This window comes from Scylla paramamosain, chromosome 31 (assembly GCF_035594125.1).
Source record: "Scylla paramamosain isolate STU-SP2022 chromosome 31, ASM3559412v1, whole genome shotgun sequence".
NCBI lineage: Eukaryota > Metazoa > Arthropoda > Malacostraca > Decapoda > Portunidae > Scylla > Scylla paramamosain.
The window spans coordinates 11912194-11934704 of record NC_087181.1 but is presented as its reverse complement, the minus strand read 5'-3'; the positions used below and the strand labels follow the sequence as shown (position 1 = coordinate 11934704).

The 22511-nt window shown below is 38.6% G+C and overlaps 1 protein-coding gene across 1 annotated transcript in view; it reads left to right on the top strand.

Moving 5' to 3' along the window:
• Positions 1 to 22511, top strand: part of LOC135116514 (uncharacterized) — a 59414-nt gene that overhangs the window by 27134 nt on the left and 9769 nt on the right. Inside the window, exons 28-35 of the mRNA XM_064034031.1 lie at positions 15280 to 15306; positions 15520 to 15781; positions 16214 to 16352; positions 16712 to 16779; positions 16997 to 17245; positions 21432 to 21656; positions 22011 to 22111; positions 22341 to 22361. Coding sequence (XP_063890101.1) covers positions 15280 to 15306; positions 15520 to 15781; positions 16214 to 16352; positions 16712 to 16779; positions 16997 to 17245; positions 21432 to 21656; positions 22011 to 22111; positions 22341 to 22361 — 1092 coding nt within the window. The remainder of the gene's footprint in view (positions 1 to 15279; positions 15307 to 15519; positions 15782 to 16213; positions 16353 to 16711; positions 16780 to 16996; positions 17246 to 21431; positions 21657 to 22010; positions 22112 to 22340; positions 22362 to 22511) is intronic.

The following is a 22511-nucleotide window of genomic DNA, read 5'->3' as shown; positions in this document are numbered from 1 at the left end:
AACTGTACAATATATTCATATAGCATTGCAGGCTAATAGCCTGTGTCAGCAAAGAAAAGTATAATAGATACACATTTACATAAACTGTATATACATTATTTCCATAAAGCATTGCAGGCTAATAGCCTCTTGTCAGCAAATAAAAGTGTAATGAACATTCCTTTACACTGGCTACATAATGTATCTATATAACAATGCAGGCAAACAAGCTTTGTCTGCAAATAGTGCCAGGGCATTCACTGTCCACTATATGCACTATATAAAAATTTGTCCTCTGATCTATAATGTCAATTCCTCCCTTAGCAAAACCATACAGTTTGTGTGAATGGCTTTCTTGCACCATCATCCTTGGTGATTCTTAATATTATAGGGGGGACTATTGAGAAGCAATACTTTTTTCTTACCACTGCTTTTGGTGGGTACTACATGAGAATTCAGTCATTTCCCCATTATCTTTAGTCTGGTACACCTGGTATGACTTCTCTTCCAGTGAGTGACTGCTTTTATCTCTGGTGGTATGCCTTTTCTCATGCAATCTACAATACCCATGCTAGCAATATCTTGTGTTTAGAGGCACTCAAACAACTCTAGGCTGGTACATTGTCTACAAATTCTTGTATCTGACTTACAAGAGCCTTTACTGTTGGAAGTGAGCCACAGATGTAGTGGGGTCCAAGCTCTCTGGAAGGTTTACCTGAGTATACTATCATTCTGAAGGTGAATAGAATTCTTACTGCATTCGCAAATTTATACAACAGGCCATATCGTTTAAGTTTGCTCTTATTGTACTGCCTGAATCCTATTTGATTTTTACAAGAGTATAAAGTTTCTTCAATGGTCAAGAAGTCACCTGGCTCTAACACTGAACAAACGTAGTCATAAAAATTTTTAAAAAGATCCCTGACTGCATCAAACCAGTCATGTAGCCATCTCTGAGGTCTGGTATCAACATTGTCAAAAGTTAGGTTTGCATGTAAAAATTGAAATCTATTCACAGACATTACTGCACCAAATACATGGTGACCAGACTCTTCCCTGAAAAGTGTATTGTATGTGTATACAGCACCCCCTGCAAAATAAATAAATAAATAAATAAATAAATAAAATAAAAAAATAAAATAAATAAAAATAAAAGTATCAATGCAATCTGTTACCCTGATATGTGATGGGAGTTTAGCATTATTTGAAGGCCTCTGAAAAATTTCTGCAATTATACCTTCAATTTTCTGATTAGTGTGGTGCACAATATTTGAAATCATGTCATGTTATGAACAATTCCCATGCCATTTCTTCTGAATTTACTGACATCTCTAAACAACTGGTCAATGAATTAACTGACCTGTTTCTTACTAATGTCTTGTTTATTTATCTGTAGGAGCCACTCTTCATAATAATTATGGAGTGGCTCCTACACAGAAATAACAAGACATTAGTAAGAAACAGGTTGTTTAGATGAAAATAAATATGATAATTATGTATTACCAAGTGAGCTATGGGAATATAAGATCTCAGATGTAGAGAAATCCATAACATGGGCCAATAGTATAGAAGGTAGACCAACGGTGAACATATCCAGTGTTGTAGAATGTTTGATAGGAGGTGGGAGGTCAGTAAATTCAGAAGAAATGGCATGGGGCTTGTTCATAACATCTGATATGATTTCCAATATTGTGCACCATACTAATCAGAAAATTGAAGGTATAATTACTAATGTCTTCCCATTTCTCTGTAGGAGCCTCTCTTCATAATCTATGTCGTTGTTCACTTCATCACTTTCAAATTCCATGGCAAGTCCAGCTTTGTCACCTATCAAATCTGCCAAATCTTTGTCAGGGTCTATAGTTTTATAAAGTCTGTGTCTGTAGAGTCCATTGTAAGCACATAGTAATCATACATCCAGTAAGTGCACCCAGTCACATAAGCTGATAAGCTCTTGTCTCCATGCTGCAATTAGGGTTGCAAGATTTTCCAGAGCAAAAGATGCCAAGTTGGTTCCAATAATGTGCCAAATAGCACAAAATAGTGCGAAAGTGCATACAAATATATATTATATGCATACAAGTAGTGCGCATATATATATATATATATATATATATATATATATATATATATATATATATATATATATATATATATATATATATATATATATATATATATATATATATATATTGTGGTCATTTTACAGTTGCCCAAGTAATTACCTAGTGAACCTTAGTCAGATTCTCTCTCTCTCTCTCTCTCTCTCTCTCTCTCTCTCTCTCTCTCTCTCTCTCTCTCTCTCTCTCTCTCTCTCTCTCTCTCTCTCTCTCTCTCTCTCTCTCTCTCTCTCTCTCTCTGTATATATATATATATATATATATATATATATATATATATATATATATATATATATATATATATATATATATATATATATATATATACAGAGAGAGAGAGAGAGAGAGAGAGAGAGAGAGAGAGAGAGAGAGAGAGAGAGAGAGAGAGAGAGAGATCTGACTAAGGTTCACTAAATAATTACTTGGGCAACTGTAAAATGACCACAAAACACATGCAGTATCTTATGCTAGCATTCCAAACATAAATTGAGTTCATTTTTTTTCAGGCTTTATTATTATACAGTGATGTTTCTCCATAATAAACTTCTATATAGTATTCCATTCATGAAAGCTCAACGGTATTCCTATAGAACACAAAATGTTGCATGTCTTCATGAACGTTAATTGTTCTTAGACAAACAATGGAAGATCATTAATCACAGCTCCAAAGTATTCCTACAAAAACAAAATATTGCATCATCTTCAAGAATATTAATTGTTCTTAGACTAGTAATGGAAGATCATTAATCACAGCTCCAAAGTATTTCTACAAAATAAAATATTGCACGTCTTTATGAACATTAATTATTCTTAGACTAGTACTGGAGATCATTAATCACAGCTCCAAAGTATTCCCACAGAACATAAAGTATACACAAAATATACTTAACATACTGCATATTTGTACCATGTCTTGTACTTGTATGATAGTGCCTACTGTATATATCATCTAATAATCTTATTGTATTGAACTTATTGTAACAAATATATATAAAGCAGTCTTTAAGTGTCTACTTTAAATTTTACAATACAATTTATACTTAAAGTAGAAATTATAAACAAATAAGTTATCACATTTCATCACTTATCATTCAACTAAAGTAAAGATCATTGAGATATCACAGCTCAGATATATTCACATACATCATCATCCATGTTACCAGCACTTTTGTTGTTATAAATCTCACAAGTAAACATCTTCAGCATTTCTGGAGGTGGAACAAAATCCCTACAACATAGTCCTCTAAATTGGAGGTGACATTTTATCCGTACAATAGCATCCAGCATCTTTGTGCTCATTCTGTTTCTTAATTTAGATATCACATTTGTCACTTGAGAAAACAGTCTTTCAACAATGGCATTGCTTGCTGGGGTAACTAAAGATGAAAGTACCCACTTTGATAATTCATGGAATGGATGCTTGCCCATTACATTATGGAACGAGCTTATACCCACTCAAAATTGCACTGAATCAAACATTGCCACTGAACACACTTTCCTCACGCTAATTCACAACAGTCATATTTCTCTATTGCTGCTCAACCCTGTCCACTTCTTCTGGCTTTAGAAACTTAAAAAAAGGCAAGTTTGGGAACACTGGCCTAGCCACCTGATTTAAGATGACTGAAGGACTTAGGTTACATAGATGTTTGAACTCATTTCTTGAAGGTGGGAGTCTCACTTCTAATTGTTGCACAGCATCTGTGATGAAGCTATGGCAGCGGCTTTGGACTTCTCTCACCTCCTGCATGGCTTCACCTTCTAGACGGTTATTTTTCAGATATGAAGAAACTTCTTGTACAAAGCATCCTCCAAAGTCAACTTCATGTTGGTTCAGCTTGTCACCTTTTGGGGTAATAATCCATGACTTCATAGATTTATATAGGACATTGAGCTCATTCTCCATACTCTGGGGATCAAGATCAGTGGCTTGAAAAAATGTATTTACTACTTCAAATTTCATGACAATTAGAGTTACACAGATGAAGTAAAGTTTATTGACTCCATCTGCTAACATTTCTTTCAGCATTCTTGCTTCGAATTTGGCTTCTTGGCCACAATTCTGTTCAGCACAAAGGAAGTAAACGTGTAACTCTTCCCAATTACAAAAAAAATGTAGCAGTTGGTTATTGGAATGGAAATGGCATTCCTTTTCTCTCATTATCTGGATTCATCACATTAAAGAGAGATTTGTAAGCCTCTCTCTCCGTAAGGAACTTTTGGAAAACCACTTTGGAATTTCCAATAAAAGGAAGCCCAAGTTTGATGATAGCTTGTTGAAAGAATGTTGCACAGCAAGGGCAAGAGAGTGACAGATGCATCTCACTTGCACACAGTTTGGTGATTCTTCTTGTATTCATGTCCAAACAGAATTATTTTTTCCTGCAATCACAGATGCACCATCACTAGCAAATCCCAAACAGTTGCTCAGACTCTGACCAATATCTTCTACTGCTGTTTTAATTCCATTAAACAATACTTCACCTGTTGCCACAGTTATTGATACAAGGCCATCCAATTTGGTAACAATACTTTTTTCCTTTTTGCTGTAGTACTGTATAACTATGCAGAGATGTTTCTCTGCACTGACATCAATTGATTCATCAACTAGCAAAGCAAACTTTTCATTTTTAATGTCTTTCATTAACTTGTGTTTGGAGGCAGGTGAGATGATTTCAGTGATTAGTTTGCTGCATTTTGTTCTGTGCAAAGTTATGTTACCCATCATACTTCCTTTTCTATGTTTTTTGATTACTTCACCAAGGTGGTCAATTGATTTAATAGAACAATGACAAGAGATTGCCACTGCTAAATCCAATTCTGCTTTTTTTACATCCTCACTGGGACCATTGTGGTAAGCTGTGACATGCCTGGTGGTTTTTAAAATAGCTTGTCTTTTCTTGTGTTTTTTAGCCTGCTCATGCTTTTGAAGGATAGAAAATCTTGCGTTTAGATTACAGAGGCATAGCTTGCGATATGCATCTCCTTTACCATCTGGTGCTTCTTTCACACACAGAAATGTCCTTTCCCACTTGCATTTGTACTTTCTCTGGCTGTCATAAGAACTTTTCCAATTTGGCATTGTGATGGTACCTGTAGTAAATTTACACATAGATATTTCACCTCATAATTATTAACCTTAGCCTCTATTGCTTCATCCACTCCTCTCTCACACATCACACCCCCTTTCTTTACACAATTCATCCATCTATATGTGCGACCATTCATCTTGAATTACTTCATCCTAGCTGGGCCAAATGAATAAAGAACAAGAGCTGATTGAGCCAACAAGGGCTAAATAAGCCAGGGACAAAGACCGAATAACACAACAAAAGGTCTGAATCAGCTAGGTCCGGAATAAGCCTGTACTGGATTTTTTCAGTATTATCAAATTATTCCATAAATGTTAGGAGGTGCCTCTGGACCTTCAAGGTTACTAACCAAATGAGGTTGTGACATAACATCTAACCTTGCCTGATCATGCAAGTTATTTTATTTCTTTCAGTTTGTATACCAACATCAGGGAAAAATATTCAACATTTTGTATCACTATTATGGCTAAAAGAGTAATTTACAGGAGAAAGTGCATAAAAGAAAAGTGTAGATAATTAATAATAATAATGATAATAATAATAATAATAATAATAATAATAATAATAATAATATAACCTAACCTAATCAAACTTAACATAACCACCTGTTAACTTAACCTAACCTATATTTTAGGTTGAGTTGGGTTAGGCTAATTTATACATATTAGGTTAAGTTAGCAGTTAGAAAATAAAAAGAGAGAAAAAAAAATGGAAAGGTAGGAGGAATTGAACAGCCCTATAGACCTTGGGCCACAAGCAAGACCTTAAACTGCAGTGATTAGACTCATTGTTATCAGACTCATTGTATCAGGAAACTAAATATTACAGATAAATGAGATTGTAGGTCTTCACCATGTTATGCAAATGAAAATTTCTTTATTTCTAATCTTAGATAAAAGGAAATATTGGATATGGTTGTCTTAGATGCAAGACAATGTCAATTCGGACTTTCACCCAACCAACGAATCCCTGATGTGACTTATGTTGTTCTGGTGAAAAATGTAGTGATTTGATCAATGGTAAACATAATTTCCGTCTCAAGTGTATATTTTTCTAGTCATGAATGTTTTTTCAATTTCAAATTATGCTCACTTCTCATTCTCATCGATCTTGGGGAACTGTGGGAAACTGGGGTGCTTTTGGGCATTAAATCAAGAAATGTGCAATGCAGAAGGGGTCGGAAATCAACAAAATAAAATAAAAATTGTAAAAATACTTTGATGGTGGCAGTGAGAGCTGCTTTGTTATTATTGAGCAGCATTGCCAGTGATTCACAAACCAAACCCAACATAATAATCCTCCCCCCCTAGGGTTATCAACTAAACCTCCAAGGTTAGGTTAGGTATGATAGATGAGCATAATTTCAAACTGAAAGAAGTCATAACTCAAAAAACATACATTTGAGACAGAAATTATGTACACCATTCATTAATTCACTACATTTCACACCAGGGTAGAACTGCAGAATAAGACCTTCTTCCCTTTTCCCACCAGCCCCCTCCCTAACTACAACAAACAATGGGACCTGTTGGGAAAGTGGGTTTTTTGGGTGCAGGAAGCCAAAATAAGCCAAATTTTGCAAATCTTAAAAAAAGTCTAAGAGGCTAAATTTAGCTAAATTGTTATGATTAGGAAGGGGTGTAAGACAGGAAACACAGGGAGGGGACTGAAAGTAGAGGAGATTGATGTGAGGAAGTGTACAAGTAGTGAGGATGTGCTTGCAGTCAGGGTGGAATGCATGGATGGTTGTGGCAGACCAGAGAAGGTGGTACTGGTAGTAGTGTACATGACTGTCATGGGTGAAAGAGCAGATAGGGAGAATAGGAGGAAGTGTGACATACTTAAGAAAGTTGTGAGAGAGCATGGAGAGGAGAGAGTGCTAGTTGTGGGTGACATGAATGCACATGTGGGAATACTGGGGGAACAGGTGAACAGGAATGGTGAAATGTTTGGGGAGTTTGTTGATGAACTGGAGCTGGAAAATCTGAATGTTACTTTGGAATACAAGAGAGCAGGAATCAGCTATTGACTACATGTTGGTGAATGGAAGAATGTGTGAAATTGTGTCATATGTGTATAGATGAGGATGATTTGGTTGATATTGTGTCTGATCACAACATGCTGGTTGTGGAGTGCTTGATGGATGGTGGAAATGAAGCGAAAGTGGTGAGTAAGAAAAAGAAGTGGAGACTAAGAGATGTAGGATGGGAGAATTTTCAGGTTGATGTGAGTGAGAGAAGCTGGGATGATGAAAGTGTGCATGACATGGAGCATCTGAATGAGAGACTGGTTGAGGATGTGAGGGGTGCTGCTGAGAACCAGATAGGGTTTGTGAGACTAGGCAGAAGAAAGAATGTATGTAAACCATGGTGGAATGATGAAATCAGAGTGGCTAGGAAAGAATGAAAGAGAATGAGTAGACAGTGTAGATGGCTGAGGAAAAAGAGGCATGAAAGCAATGAGGCAGAGGATGAGTATCAGAATGCATGGGCAGCATATATGGAGCAGCAGCAGTAGACAAGGTGAATGATAATGAATGCTAAAGTAAAGAGTGAAAGGAATGTGATTCAATCTTTAAGGGAGAAAGGTATGGAAGGTGGCTGTGAATGGTACAAGTTCATGAGAGGTGAGAATATGTCAGGCAATGTTGGTGTGGAGAGTCTGAAAGAAGATTGTGTAGTTATAACAAAGAAGGAAGGAAACAGGGAGGCAATCAAACGGTTCTGGGGGAAAAAGTAGGTGAGGCAGGTGAGATGTTTAGTATGAGAGAAGGATGTGTGACACTGGAAAGGAAGAATGCTGATGAACTGGATGAAAGAATCAGCAGGGAGGAAATGGAGAGGTGTGTGAGAAGGCAGAAGAATGGCAAGGCAACAAGTCCTAATGATGTACCGTGTGATTTCTACAAGAATGATGGGGATGTAGTGATTGATAGAATGACTGAATTATTCAACTGAGTGTGGGATGAAGAGAGAGTGCCAAGAAAGTGGAATGAGAGCCGAGTGTGTCTGTTCCATAAGGGAGGATTTAAGAGTAAGAATGAGTTGAAGAACTACAGGCCAATTGCATTAGTGAATACAGTAGGTAAAGTTTTCAGTGTAGTGTTGAATGAGAGACTGTAAATGGATTGAGAGAGCTGGAGTGCTGGGTGAAGAACAGAATGGATTTCGTGTGGATAAGAGAGCTGAAGACAATATGTTTGTGGTGAATGAAATGATCGAGAAGAAAAAGAAGGATGGGGGTAAATTGTACCTAGGTTTTTTGGTTATAGAGAAAGCTTGTGATAGAGTGACTAGAGAAATGCTAGGTAGAGTCTGAAAAGTTGGATTGAGTGCAAAGATAGTTAACATAGTGCAAAGTATGTATGTGGACACAAGAACTAGATACAGACTAGGAGACAAACAGACTGGGTGAAGAGTGAGAGAGGAGTTAGGCAAGGCTGTATATTGTCACCAACTCTTTTTAGCCTGTATACAGAGGAGTTAGCAGCCACAATGAGAACAAAGAATGTAGGGGTAAGTGTGGGGAATGATAAAATGTGTGCTTTTTTATGTAGATGATGATGTGGTTATGAGTGGTTATGATGAGTGAATTGGTAGATGAGCTTCAAAGTTTGTTGGATGTTGTGAATGGGTATGGAAAAGACTTTGGAGTGAGGTTTAGTAGTGAGAAAAGCAAGGTAATGATTGTGAATAGGTCAGAGGATGAAAGTAATGTGATATAAGAACATAAGAACATAAGAAATAAGGGAAGCTGCAAGAAGCGACCAGGCTTACACGTGGCAGTCCCTGTATGAAACACTCCTACCTATTTCCATCTGTTATCCCCATCCATAAACTTGTCTAATCTTCTCTTAAAGCTCTCTAGTGTCCTAGCACTAACTACATGATTACTGAGTCCATTCCACTCATCTACCACTCTATTTGAGAACCAATTTTTTCCTATCTCCTTCCTAAACCTAAATTTTTCAAGCTTGAACCCGTTATTTCTTGTTCTACCCTGGTTGCTGATCCTAAGAATTTTGCTTACATCTCCCTTGTTATAACCCTTATACCACTTAAAGACTTCTATCAGGTCCCCTCTTAACCTACGTCTCTCTAGAGAATGTAAATTTAACCGCTTCAACCTCGCTTCGTAAGGAATACTCCTCATCCCCTGTATCCTTTTAGTCATTCTCCTCTGTACTGATTCTAATAGACCTATATCTTTCCTGTAATGTGGGGACCAGAACTGCACAGCGTAGTCTAGATGAGGTCTGACCAGCGCCAAGTATAACTTTAATATTACTTCCGGCCTTCTACTTTTAACACTCCTAAAAATGAATCCTAGTACCCTATTTGCCTTGTTTCTGGCTTCTATGCATTGTTTCCCTAGACGGAGTTCAGAGCTAACTATAACTCCTAAATCTTTCTCGTACCCTGTACCTACCAGAGTTTGGGTGTTTAATGTGTACCTATTGTGTGGGTTTCCTCTACCTACGCTAAGCACTTTGCATTTATTGATATTAAATTGCATTTGCCATCTTTCCGTCCATTCATTCATTCTATCTAAGTCTGTCTGCAAGGCGATGGCATCCGCTTCTGACCTAATTAATCTACTTATCTTTGTGTCATCCGCAAATTTACTAACATCGCTACTAATTCCACTATCCAAGTCATTGATATATAAAAGAAATAATAATGGCCCTAATACTGATCCCTGTGGCACCCCACTAATGACATGACCTCACTCGGATTTCGAGCCGTTTATTAGCACTCTCTGTCGCCTGTTACCAGGCCATGACCCTATCCAACCTAACACCTTCCCATCTATCCCGTGCGCCCTAACCTTTCTCAGGAGCCTTTGATGGGGCACCTTGTCGAATGCTTTACTAAAGTCCAGATATAAGATATCATAACTATCACCATTATCTACTGCCTCGTACACCTTACTGTAAAAACTTAACAAGTTTGTCAGGCAAGACTTCCCCTTCGTGAAGCCATGCTGTGACTGATTTATCAAGTTATGTTTGTCTAAATGTTCCCTAATGTTCCTGGCTATTATTGACTCTAACATTTTACCTACAACTGAAGTTAAGCTGACAGGTCTATAATTAGACGCTAAAGTTTTATCCCCTTTCTTAAAGATGGGTACTACATTAGCCTGCCTCCACATTACTGGTACCTCACCCGACTCCAGTGATTTCCTAAAGACAGAAACTAACGGTTCACTAATAATCTTTTTACATTCCTTCAGTACTCTGGGATATATTTCATCAGGTCCTGGTGACTTGAACTTTTTTAGCCTATCTATCTCCTGCTCCACTATCTCCCTAGTTATGGAAATATCCGTCAGCTTCTCATACTCATCTGCTCTAAACACCTGTTCACTATCTGGCATATCCTGCATGTTTTCCTGAGTGAAGACAGTTAAAAAATAATCATTCAGAAGTTTACTAATCTCCTCCCCAGAACTAACCAGCTCCCCATCTGCTGCCTTTAATGGACCTACAGTATCCTTATTTTTCGTCCTGTATACCTGATAAAATCCCTTGGGGTCCGTCTTCGCCTGGCTGGCTACCTTTAATTCATAATTGTCCTTAGCTTTCCTCGTTAACTTCCTGACTGTTCTAACTAATTCATTATACTGTGCCCTTAAAACTTCCTCACCTGCCCTTAATCTCTTATATATACTTCTCTTACGCCCTATATAATGCTTTAACCTAGCAGTCATCCATTTAGGGTCATTTTTTTGTGATCGTATTGTTTTATACGGGATATTTGCTAACTGACCTGTATGAACTTTATCTACGAAATATTTATACAATTCATCTACATTTACTTCACCTAATCCCCTCATCTCGTTCCCTACCATCCTCTCCCCTCCCTCATCAACTCGCCTCGACCTTACCTCTCTCATTTCAGCATGATCTGACATTCCAACATACTCACACCTATCTCCCCCCTTCCTCTTTCCTCCTCCCTTCTGGAGCCTCACCTCACCTCCCTCATCCTGCCTTATCTCTCTGAACTCCGTCCCTGACCTGACCTGGAGACTTGGAGAGAATGAGTTAAAACAGGTGCAATAATACAAGTACATAGGGATATGGATGAGTCCTAGTGGGTGTGCAAAGGCAAAGAATGAAAAGATAAGTATGGTAAACCAGTGGGTAGGTTGATTGGGAAGCGTGGCAAGGACGAGAACAAGTAAGTATGATGTGTTGAGAGAAGTGTGGAAGAGTGTGGCTGTGCCAAGTATAATGTATGGTATGGATGTGATGGCATGGAATGAAAGTGAAATTGATAAGTTAGAAATGGACCAAAATAGAATAGCAAGGATGGTACTGAATGCACTGAGGTACACAGCGATGGAAGCCTTGAGAGGCGATATGGGATGGAGCACCTTTAGGGAAAGACTCACAAAAGCCACGCTTAGGTACAAGATTAGGCTTGAGAGAATGGATGATGCAAGAATAGCAAGGAAGGTGTACCTGTGGAATGAAGTGGAAACAAATGGAGGAAGAGGTGCATGAGAATGACAGACAGGAATGGATTGCAAGTTGTGTGGGCGATGAGAATGGTTGGGAGGAATCAAAATGAGCGTGAATGGGTGGTAACAAGAGGAGGCAGAGTGGGAGCCGAATGGGATGTGAGAAAATGGAAGAATGAGATAGACAAAGAAGTGAAATGTGTGGGACTGAATGAATGGAAGAATGAGATAGAAAGAAAGACCCTGGAATGGTACAAGGAGAAAGAGGCCACAAGGTATGAAAGGTGGTATGATGGAAGCCTGGGTGGTGATCTTCTCTTCTGAGCGAGGGCACAGTGTATGGATGTGAATGCAAGGAGTTACAGGTGGTCTGAGTCCCGCAGCTAAGTGTGCCAGATATGTGACATGGGAGAGGATGAGACGGTGGAACATGTGGTGCTGGAGTGTATGAAGTATGCCAGAGACAGGAATGAGATGATGCAAGTGATACTGACTGAGTTAGGGCATGGTAGGAATGAAAGAGTGGAGAAGACAGGAAAGGAGTGGATGGTGTTGTTGCTGGGACTGTGTAGAGAGGCAAATGAAAGGATGATTGAGGCAGTGAGAGAGTTTCTGGAGAGAATTTGTCGTGCCAGATGTATGAACAATTAGGATAGAGGATGCTGTTCTTTTTTTTTTTTTTCTCTCCCATTTTACAGGAGTTGCCGATCCAAAGGCCTGGCTCAGGAGTGATCCTGTGCCCCCTGTACTATCAAGATCAATGATTGTGAATAGATCAAAGGATGAAAGTAATGTCTTATGGAGACTTGGAGAGGATGAGTTGAAACAGGTGCAAGAATACAAGTACTTAGGAATGTGGATGAGTCCTAGTGGGTGTGCAAAGGCAAAGAATGAAAAGATAAGTATGGTAAACCCGTGGGTAGGTCGATTGGGAAGCGTAGCAAAGATGAGAGCAAGTTTGATGTGTTGAGAGAAGTGTGGAAGAGTGTGGCTGTGCCAAGTATAATGTATGATGCAGATATGATTGCATGGAATGAAAGTGAAATTGATAACTTAGAAGTGGGCCAGAATAGAGTAGCAAGGATGGCACTGAGTGCACCAAAGTATACAGCAGTTGAAGCCTTGAGAGGTGATATGGAATGGAGCACCTTTAAGGAAAGACTCACAAAAGCCATACTTAGGTACAAGATTAGGCTTGAGAGAATGGATGATGCAAGAATAGCAAGGAAAGTGTACCTGTGGAAAAAGTGGAAGCAAATGGAGGAAGAGGTGCATGAGAATGACAGACAGGAATGGATTACAAGTTGTGTGGGCGATGAGTGGCTGGGAGGAATCAAAATGAGCGTGAATGAGTGGTAACAAGAGGAGGCAGAGTGGGAGCTGAATGGGATGTTTGAAAATGGAAGGATGAGATAGACAAAGAAGTGAAATGTGTGGGACTGAATGAATGGAAGAATGAGATGGAAAGAAGACCCTGGAATGGTACAAGGAGAAAGGGGCCACGAGATATGAAAAATGGTATGATGAAAGTTTGGGTGGTGATCTCTTCCGAGCGAGGGCACAGTGTATGGATGTGAATGCAAGGAGTTACAGATGGTCTGAGTCCCGCAGCTAAGTGTGCTAGATGTGTGACATGGAAGAGGATGAGACTGTGGAACATGTGGTGCTGGAGTGTGTGAAGTATGCCAGAGACAGGAATGAGATGATACAAGTGATACTGACTGAGTTAGGGCATGATAGGAATGAAAGAGTGGAGAAGACAGGAAAGGAGTGGATGGTGTTGCTGGGACTGTAGAGAGGCCAATGAAAGGATGATTGAGGCGGTGAAAGAGTTTCTGGAGAGAATGTGTCGTGCCAGATGTGTAGTGTAGAGGATGTTGTTCATTTCTTTTTTCTTTTTCTTTTTTTTTCCCCCCTTCTACAGGAGTTGCCGATCCAGAGGCCTGGCTTGGAAGTGATCCCGAGGCACCTGTACCATCAAGATCAGGATTGAATCTTGATTGTCTTTATTTATTTTTTTCCACAGCTGGTGATGGCGCTAAGTACGTTAGCCGGGAACCTTAAAATGATTCTGACTTGAGATTAAAACTTTATTAGTGAATTTTATCGAAATGCTGAATCGAAATCGAAATTTTATCGAAAAATGCCAAGATGGCAACTTGATATTTTAGATGCCAAACGCATTGAAAAGTACCAAATTTCTAGAATTTGAATTTCTTGAATTTGGCACCAAATAGGCCAATCTGGCATGGGTAGCATGTATACAGAGCTTTGATGATGAACTTGTCAATCATGACCTTGAACTTAATGTTCAGTAAAAGCTGATGCTGATTGGGGTGGCTGGGTATGTTGTTGAGTGGAGGGTGGAAGTCCGTTGCCATGGTAACTACCACCTGAAATCGCTTCCAATATAGCCACTCTCGCCCAACCTCTTAGATAATAATAACATAGTGGGATTATGATTACCATGTCAGAGAGAGAGAGAGAGAGAGAGAGAGAGAGAGAGAACCTTAGCGCCTTTCGAAAATATGCCACCCGTCTGAAATCCTTCATATAACCGCCTTGCGTATCAGTTGAAATAAGCGTGATTTTTCCTAGTTTTTAATTTTACGTATCGTGTCATCACGAGATTGAACCGAGCTTCTGGACTTAGCAGTCACATTATGTCTTTATAGTTTTATCGTGAGATTATGTAAGATAGAAGGTAGAACACACACAAACACTGATCATACTTCCTGATTGTGCGACACTCACCCTGTTACCCCTCACGAATCGTATGTTCTTATATTTTTACGTTAAATACTGCAGGAAAGAGAATAATAACTACACTAGAATTATATACCAAAACACACACACACACACACACACAGAAAAAAAGAAAAAAGAAAAAAAAAGAAAAAAAAAAAAAAATATATATATATATATATATATATATATATATATATATATATATATATATATATATATATATATATATATATATATATATATATATATATATATATATATATAATACAGGGAAAAATTTATCGCAAGGAGGTGGCCACCGGCAGTGAACTCATTGATCACTGATTTCCGTCTGTTGTCATATTGCTTCGCGAGCGATCGAAAGAAAAATATAAAATATCAAATTAAACCTTTTTTTTTTTTTTTTTTTTTTTTGCAGATTTATTTTTTACACGGTCATTCTTCATCAAATTTTGAATGACAGAATAATTTCCTAAAACCCCCTCTTGTTTAGAATTTTTTTTTATTTGGGAAAAGTCATCTAGGGTAATTTTTGACCCATGCTGCAGAGTATAGGGTTAACCCTTTCACTGTGATACAAAATTAAAAGTAATGCATGAAGTCTCTGTAAGGATGTACAAGAAAGAAGGGGATTAAAAAAGAATAGGTTTTGCAATTTCAACCTTGTTTAAAGATTAAAGGTGACTGTAGAACAGCCACCTTCAATTCAGTCTTAGAGTAATTAGTAATTAAGGAATGGTGTACCAAGTAGCTGACAAAGAGTTAAGATAATTATACTGTTGGAAAATCTATAAATAGTGAGAGCGTACTGTGTGATTAAAATATGGGAAAGTATGAAGAAATGAACTAACCAGATTTCTTGTGTTTTTCAGAGTATAAGTGAAAATAGCCGGAACTATGTAAGTATTGTGCTTTACACAGCTTTGGCAGGTCCTGTTCACTTCCTGCAGTCAATGTAGAATAATTTGAAAGCAGCATTTTGTAAAGCTTTTGTCTGGCATTGATGTGAAATATGACTTCTTATCATTGTCTATATAAACTTAGTCTCTTTCTCTCATAATAAAAAACTGTAGATACAAATGTCTGAAAGTAATTTGTTCTCACACTGTCAGTTTGTGAAGTGGACACGAGGGGGCGGCAGCACAACTCAAGTCCTCTCTCAAGATGACATAATCCTGCACTATGATGGGCATCGCATGACCCTCAACACAGGGGTGGACACCAGGACTTCAGGGGTCATGCACTATGACCTGACGCTGAGGCAGGTAGTGCCGGAGGACTCAGGGGTGTACGCCTGCACACTGTTTGACAAGAGCCTGAACCAGATTGGCCACCGGGAGATCTCCTTGGATGTGGAGATGCCACCAGAAGATTGTGAGTGTGTGTGTGTGTGTGTGTGTGTGTGTGTGTGTGTGTGTGTGTGTGTGTGTGTGTGTGTGTGTGCAATGAGCTCACTCAGCTCAGCACGAAGTGTAATGAGCTGAGGGTATGTTATGTTCAAGGGGATTCAATGAATGTTTGCAAATTTTTGAAGTTGTGTATAAAACCTTTTCATTTTAATTTTGCAGAATTCAGACTTAAAGATTAGAATAAAAAAAAAAACCTGGTAGAATTTATAGAAGACACCAGAAATTCAGAATCCACACTTTTTACCAATTCACAAATTTTCAGTTTACAAATGTTTTTTTCAGGAATGGAACTTAGGATGAGGTTCAGCACTATCATCATCATCATCATTGCATACTCCCCCATTCACTATTATGTTACCTTGATACTTCCTCCAAACACTGTTCCTTTCCATTGCAGGGAAGTGTGAGTTTCCCATGGAGTGGCGGGGGGAGTGGTATGACACGCGGTACAGACAGATGTCGGAAATTTTGCCTCAGGAGTTCAAGAGATCATTTTGTGTGTCAACATCTGGAGAGAACTTCATCATACAGCACAAGTAAGGATTTTGCTGCTTGGATTTGAAATTTCTGAATAAGTTAGTATTTTGTTCAGTAATTTGTAGGAGCACATCTAGGATTGGTACCAAACCCTTACTGTCATAACATTACAAGAGGCATTATCAGAGAACGTGCAGCAATGTATCATCCCAAAAACTGTTGTATGTTGATGTACTTCAGATTGTTCATTCTTACCTCATTTTGTGACCTTTTGATCTGCTTTGGGACCTGGCACTCTAACAGGCCTTTTTCCAAATTTTTTGTTGTCCATGACCAGTGCACCTCTTGCATAAAAAAAGAAAAAAAATAAGGTATTGGATAAAGATGTTCAGCTGGCAGGAATCCTTTTATTTTTCAGGTGGCGTCAGTGCTTCCGTTGTGTTCATTTCATACAGAAGCACCAAAACTTGCTGCAGTACAAGAGCAGTAAGTATTATAACTCCTCTTCTTCTCACACACTCCTTAGCTTATTATTAATCAGCTCAGGCAGTAGCTCAGACAATAGCACATCAAACTACAATGCAAGATGTCTTGGTCTCATATTCTGGTTACAGCCAAATTTTTCTAGGACAGTGGTTGTTTTAAATTGAGAAATAGTGTTGGTAGTTACAAACAAACATATGAGCTTTGGCTATGACTCCAGCACGGTGCATGGGGACCCAGGAAGGGCTGTGCTCCACCCTGGATGAGAAGAGTGAGTTTATGAACCTAGTGCGGCTGAACACCGAGGCCGTCCATTGTCCATTCACTGGGCCCCGCCAGTACTCATTGGAGCTCCCCCACCAGTCATGTGAGGACAACAACACCTCCCTCATCAGCTCCTCCACAGAGTCTCACCTGCAGTTCCAGTACCCGTCATGCTGGGTGCTGGCCGACCCCTCCCGGCCTGTGGGTGAGTTCCTGTTGAATGACTTGCAGTTTGTTTTGATTCATGAGACTGTAGGTTTACTTTATATATGTTTGGTGTTTGCCTTTTTTTTTTTTTTTGACATTTTACTATTAATTTTTATTTTTAAGCAGGCCTCCATATCCAAGAGTATTTGCTTGTCTTGTTGGAAATGGAGGCTACTTAGGATACTAAAAGATGCTGCTATTTGTTTTAAGACTTATTTTTTTCATTCTGTATACCAGTACCTGCATTGCTATTTGTTGTAGATATATATATATGACTGTTTAATTTTTTCTACATTTTTATATTCTGTTGTTATAGAATTATGTCTCAGAAACAGGTGTTTTATATATATATATATATATATATATATATATATATATATATATATATATATATATATATATATATATATATATATATATATATATATATATATACTGTACAATACATCTCCACTAGCAGTAGACATTCCTTTCTTTGTGAACTATGAAATTGAAAGTCAAGGGAAACCATAATTTTCATTGTGTATATATATATATATATATATATATATATATATATATATATATATATATATATATATATATATATATATATATATATATATATATATATATATATATATATATATATATATATATATATACTGTACAATACATCTCCACTAGCAGTAGACATTCCTTTCTTTGTGAACTATGAAATTGAAAGTCAAGGGAAACCATAATTTTCATTGTGTATATATATATATATATATATATATATATATATATATATATATATATATATATATATATATATATATATATATATATATATATATATATATATATATATATATATATATATATGAACCTGCTAAAACGATAATTACTCCCAGTGAGGCTTTATCAGGAGGTGCTGTGAACTTGTCATTAAACCCAGCTGTGACCTCACTGAATGTTTCCCTTTGTGTCTCACAACACAAGGGGGCAGTCACAGCCTGCCCTCTAAAGACAACTCTCTTCCTTCACACAAAACTACAAGCACCTAATAATACACATACCCTTCACACAAAATTTAAAAATTCATGGTGACTCTTACACCAGCCTTGGAGTCCCCATCTGGGGAGGGGACCACAAATGTCCCCAGGTCCGACTGCCCTTCTGACGATGACCCCAAGTGTCTTGACACCCCCCATCAACTTTTTCTTCATTAATTTCTTCAACATTCGTGGTCTAAGATCTAATTTTCAATCTGTAGAATAGAGATTGAATAGACACCTGAAACTCAGGTGTCTGAGGCAACTGACAGTAGTCCCTTTTCTGTTCCCTCTTACTTTCTCTATCCTCATTTTCAATCCAAAGCTGGATGTTACGTTTATGTGTGCAACGATTTAACCTGCTGTCGTGCTCTTGAATCTTGCGAGTTTTCCGCCATTTAGCTACAACCACAGAGTCACTCTCAAACTAAATTTATCTGTGCTGTATATCTCTCACTTAACTCCTCTGACTATAAGAAATTCTACGACTACTTAACTTCCAAAATGGAGCACATTCTGACTCTCTTCCCTTTTGCAGAGATCTCCATTCTTGGAGACTTCAATGTTCACCACCAGCTTTGGCTTTCCTCTCCCTTCTCTGACCATCCTGGTGAACTTTGCTATCCTCCATGACCTAGAGCAATTGGTGCAACACCCTACTCGTATTCCTGACCCTCTTGGAGATACGCCCAACATTCTTGACCTTTTCCTGACCTCTAATACTTCTGCTTATACAGTCACCCTCTATTCTTCATTGGGCTTCTCTGACCACAATCTCATATCTGTATCTTATCCTATATCTCCAATCCCTCCTCAGGATCCCCTTAAGCGAAGGTGCCTCTGGCGTTTTGCCTCTGCTAGTTGGGGGGACCTTGAGGAGGTATTTTGCTGATTTTCCTTGGAATGACTACTGCTTCTGTGTCAGAGACCCGTCTTTGTGTGCTGAGCACATAACATGTGATAGTGTCTAGCATGGAGGCTTACATTCCTCTCTCTTTTTCTTGACTTAAACCTTCCAAACCTTGTTTTAACACAGCTTGTTTTCGTGCTATACATGATAGAGAGGTGGCCTACAAAAGGTACTTAAGTCTTCCATCACGAAAATCTCATGCACTTTATATTTCTGCCTGGATCCATGCCAAGTCTGTCCTCCAATTAGCCAAAAACTCCTTCATTAACAGAAAGTGTCAAAATCTTTCAAGATCTAACTTGCCTTGTGACTTCTGGCATCCTGCCAAAAATATCTTCAATAACTTTGCTTCTTCTTCTTTCCTTCCTTTATTTCAACCAGATGGCACCACTGCTATCACATCTATTTCTAAAGCTGAACTCTTTGCTCAAACCTTTGCTAAAAATTCTACCTTGGATGATTCTGGGCTTGTTCCTTCCTCTCCACCCTCTGACTACTTCATGCTACCTATTAAAATTCTTCGCAGTGATGTTTTCCATGCCCTCGCTGGCCTAAACCCTTGGAAGGCTTATGGACCTGATAGGATCCCTCCTATTGTTCTCCAAAACTGTGCCTCCGTGCTTGCACATAGCCTATTCAAACTCTTTCGGCTCTGTCTGTAAACATCTACCTTTCCTTCTTGCTGGAAGTTTGCCTACATTCAGCCTGTTCCTAAAAAGGATGACCATTCTAATCCCTCAAACTACTGTCCTATTGCTTTAATTTCCTTCCTATCTAAAGTTTTTGAATCTATCCTCAACAGGAAGATTCTTAAACATCTATCGCTTCACAACCTTCTATCTGATCGCCAGTATGGGTTCAGTCAAGGCCGCTCTACTGGTGATCTTCTGGCATTCCTTACTGAGTCTTGGTCGTCCTCTTTTAGAGATTTCGGTAAAACTTTTGTTGTTGCCTTGGACACATCTAAAGCTTTTGATAGAGTCTGGCACAAAGCTTTGATTTCCAAACCACCTTCCTATGGCTTCTATCCTTCTTTCTGTAACTTCATCTCAAGTTTCCTTTCTGACTGTTCTATTGCTGCTGTGGTAGACAGTCACTATTCTTCTCCTAAATCAGTGGTGTTCCTCAGGGTCCTGTCACCCATTCTCTTCTTATTATTCATTAATGACCTTCTAAACCTAACTTCTTGTCCTATCCACTCCTACGCTGACGATACCACCCTGCACTTTTCCACGTCTTTTCATAGACGTCAAACCCTTCAGGAAGTAAACATTTCATGCAGGGAAGCCACAGAATGCCTGACTTCTTATCTTTCTAAAATTTCTGACTGGGGCAAAGCAAATTTGTTATTGTTCAATGCCTCAAAAACTCAATTCCTCCATCTATCAACTCAACACAATCTTCCAGACAACTATCTCCTCTTCTCCAGTGACACTCAACTGTCCCCCTCTTCTACACTGAATATCCTCAGTCTGTCCTTTGAATATCCTCAGTCTGTCCTTTACTTATAATCTGAACTGGAAACTTCACATCTCATCTCTAGCTAAAACAACTTCCATGAAGTTAGGTGTTCTGAGATGTCTCTGCCAGTTTTTCTCATCCCCCCAGCTGCTAACTCTGTACATGCTGCTGTACTCTGTCCATGTATGGAGTATGCTTCACATGTCTGGGGGAGTTCCACTCATACCGTTCTTCTAGACAGGGTGGAATCAAAAGCTTTTTGTCTCAACTCCTTTCCTCTAACTGACTGTCTTCAGCCTCTCTCTCATCACTGTAGTGTTGCATCTCTAGCTGTCTTCTACTGCTATTTTCATGCTAACTGCTCTTCTGATCTTGCTAACTGCATGCCTTCCCTCCTCCTGTGGCCTCACTGCACAAGACTTTCTTCTTTTCTCTCACCCTTATTCTGTCCACCCCTCTAATTCAAGAGTTAACCAGTATTCTCAGTCATTCATGCCTTTCTTTGGTAAACTCTGTAATAAATAATCTCCTTGTCTACTTCTGTATTTCCACCTTCCTATGACTTGAATTCCTTGAAGAGGGAGGTTTTAAGACACTTATCCTTCAATTTTTTACTATCACTTAGGATCCTTTTCTGGGACTGGCATCTCAGTGGGCTTTTTTTTTTTTTTTTTTTTTTTTATTGCCCTTGGCCAGTATCCCTCCTACATAAAAAAAAAGAAAAAAAAATGTTTGCATTATTCAGTTCATATCCTGGTGTTTAACTTGATGTAATAAATAATTTCCATGCATGACAGCTGAAGAATTTGAGTGTGTGGCTGATTGGGCAGAAGACTCCACTCACTACCTCATCACTAGACTGGTGAGTAACTCGTCGCTGTACCTGGGGCAGCTGTACCGGTGCTTCACCTACACCCGGGGGAAGGACAGCAGGCATGCCTTCATCATGGGCCACAACAACTCCACAGTGTGTGGTGACAGGAGGTACTTGATGACCTACAAGATTTCTGAACTGATCGGAGGTAAGCAGAGTGCATGGAAAGTGTTCACTTCCAGTGTCTTTGTTGGCAACACTGTGAACACCATGAGCTAACATAATTGCAGCCTTTATTTTTAGTAATGAACATTCTGACATTTTCTTTTCCATTCAATTATGAATGATTTGTGAAGGATTGTTTCATTTTGATGATTTTGTGTTTGTGTTACTGTTTTGTATTGCATTGTGTAGTGATTAGCTAAGCTTGGGTTCTGCACCAGACTGGGATGTGTAGCTTTCAAAATTCATGCTGAAGATTAATCAGATTCTTATATTCATTAGTACAGGACACTGTAACATTTCTAGCTTTGATTTTTCCAACATATGAGGATAATTTCAGAGGCGCCACTGTCAGTGACAGGACTCGGGGAATGGGAAATCAACGTGGAGTCCTCTGAGGGGGCCGTGCTGCCCTGCAGAGCCTCAGTGCTACTTGGCTCTGTGAGTGTGGAGTGGCATGTACTGCATTGTGGGAAGGGAGAGCCAGGACTTCTTCATTAGGTTTGCACTAGTGCTGTGCCCACTCACTCTTTCCACCTGTGTTGCTCCCACTCCACTCACAGTAACCTGGGCTTGAGTTAAGACTTACTTGCTGCAAACTTTTTATGGATATATCTTGAGCATTATTGGATTGATTTAATTACACTAACTGTTGTGATTAACTTTGCAGGATGATGCCTCCAGCAGATATGTAAGTTCTCAAACATTTGTTTATTCCTTTACTATAAGTTCATTCATGCAAATTTGTGCCACTTGAGACTTTCCAATAAATAGTGTATGTTTTGGATTACAAATATGCTTTAAGAATTCAGTGTGAAAGTCATTTATTACAGTACAGAGT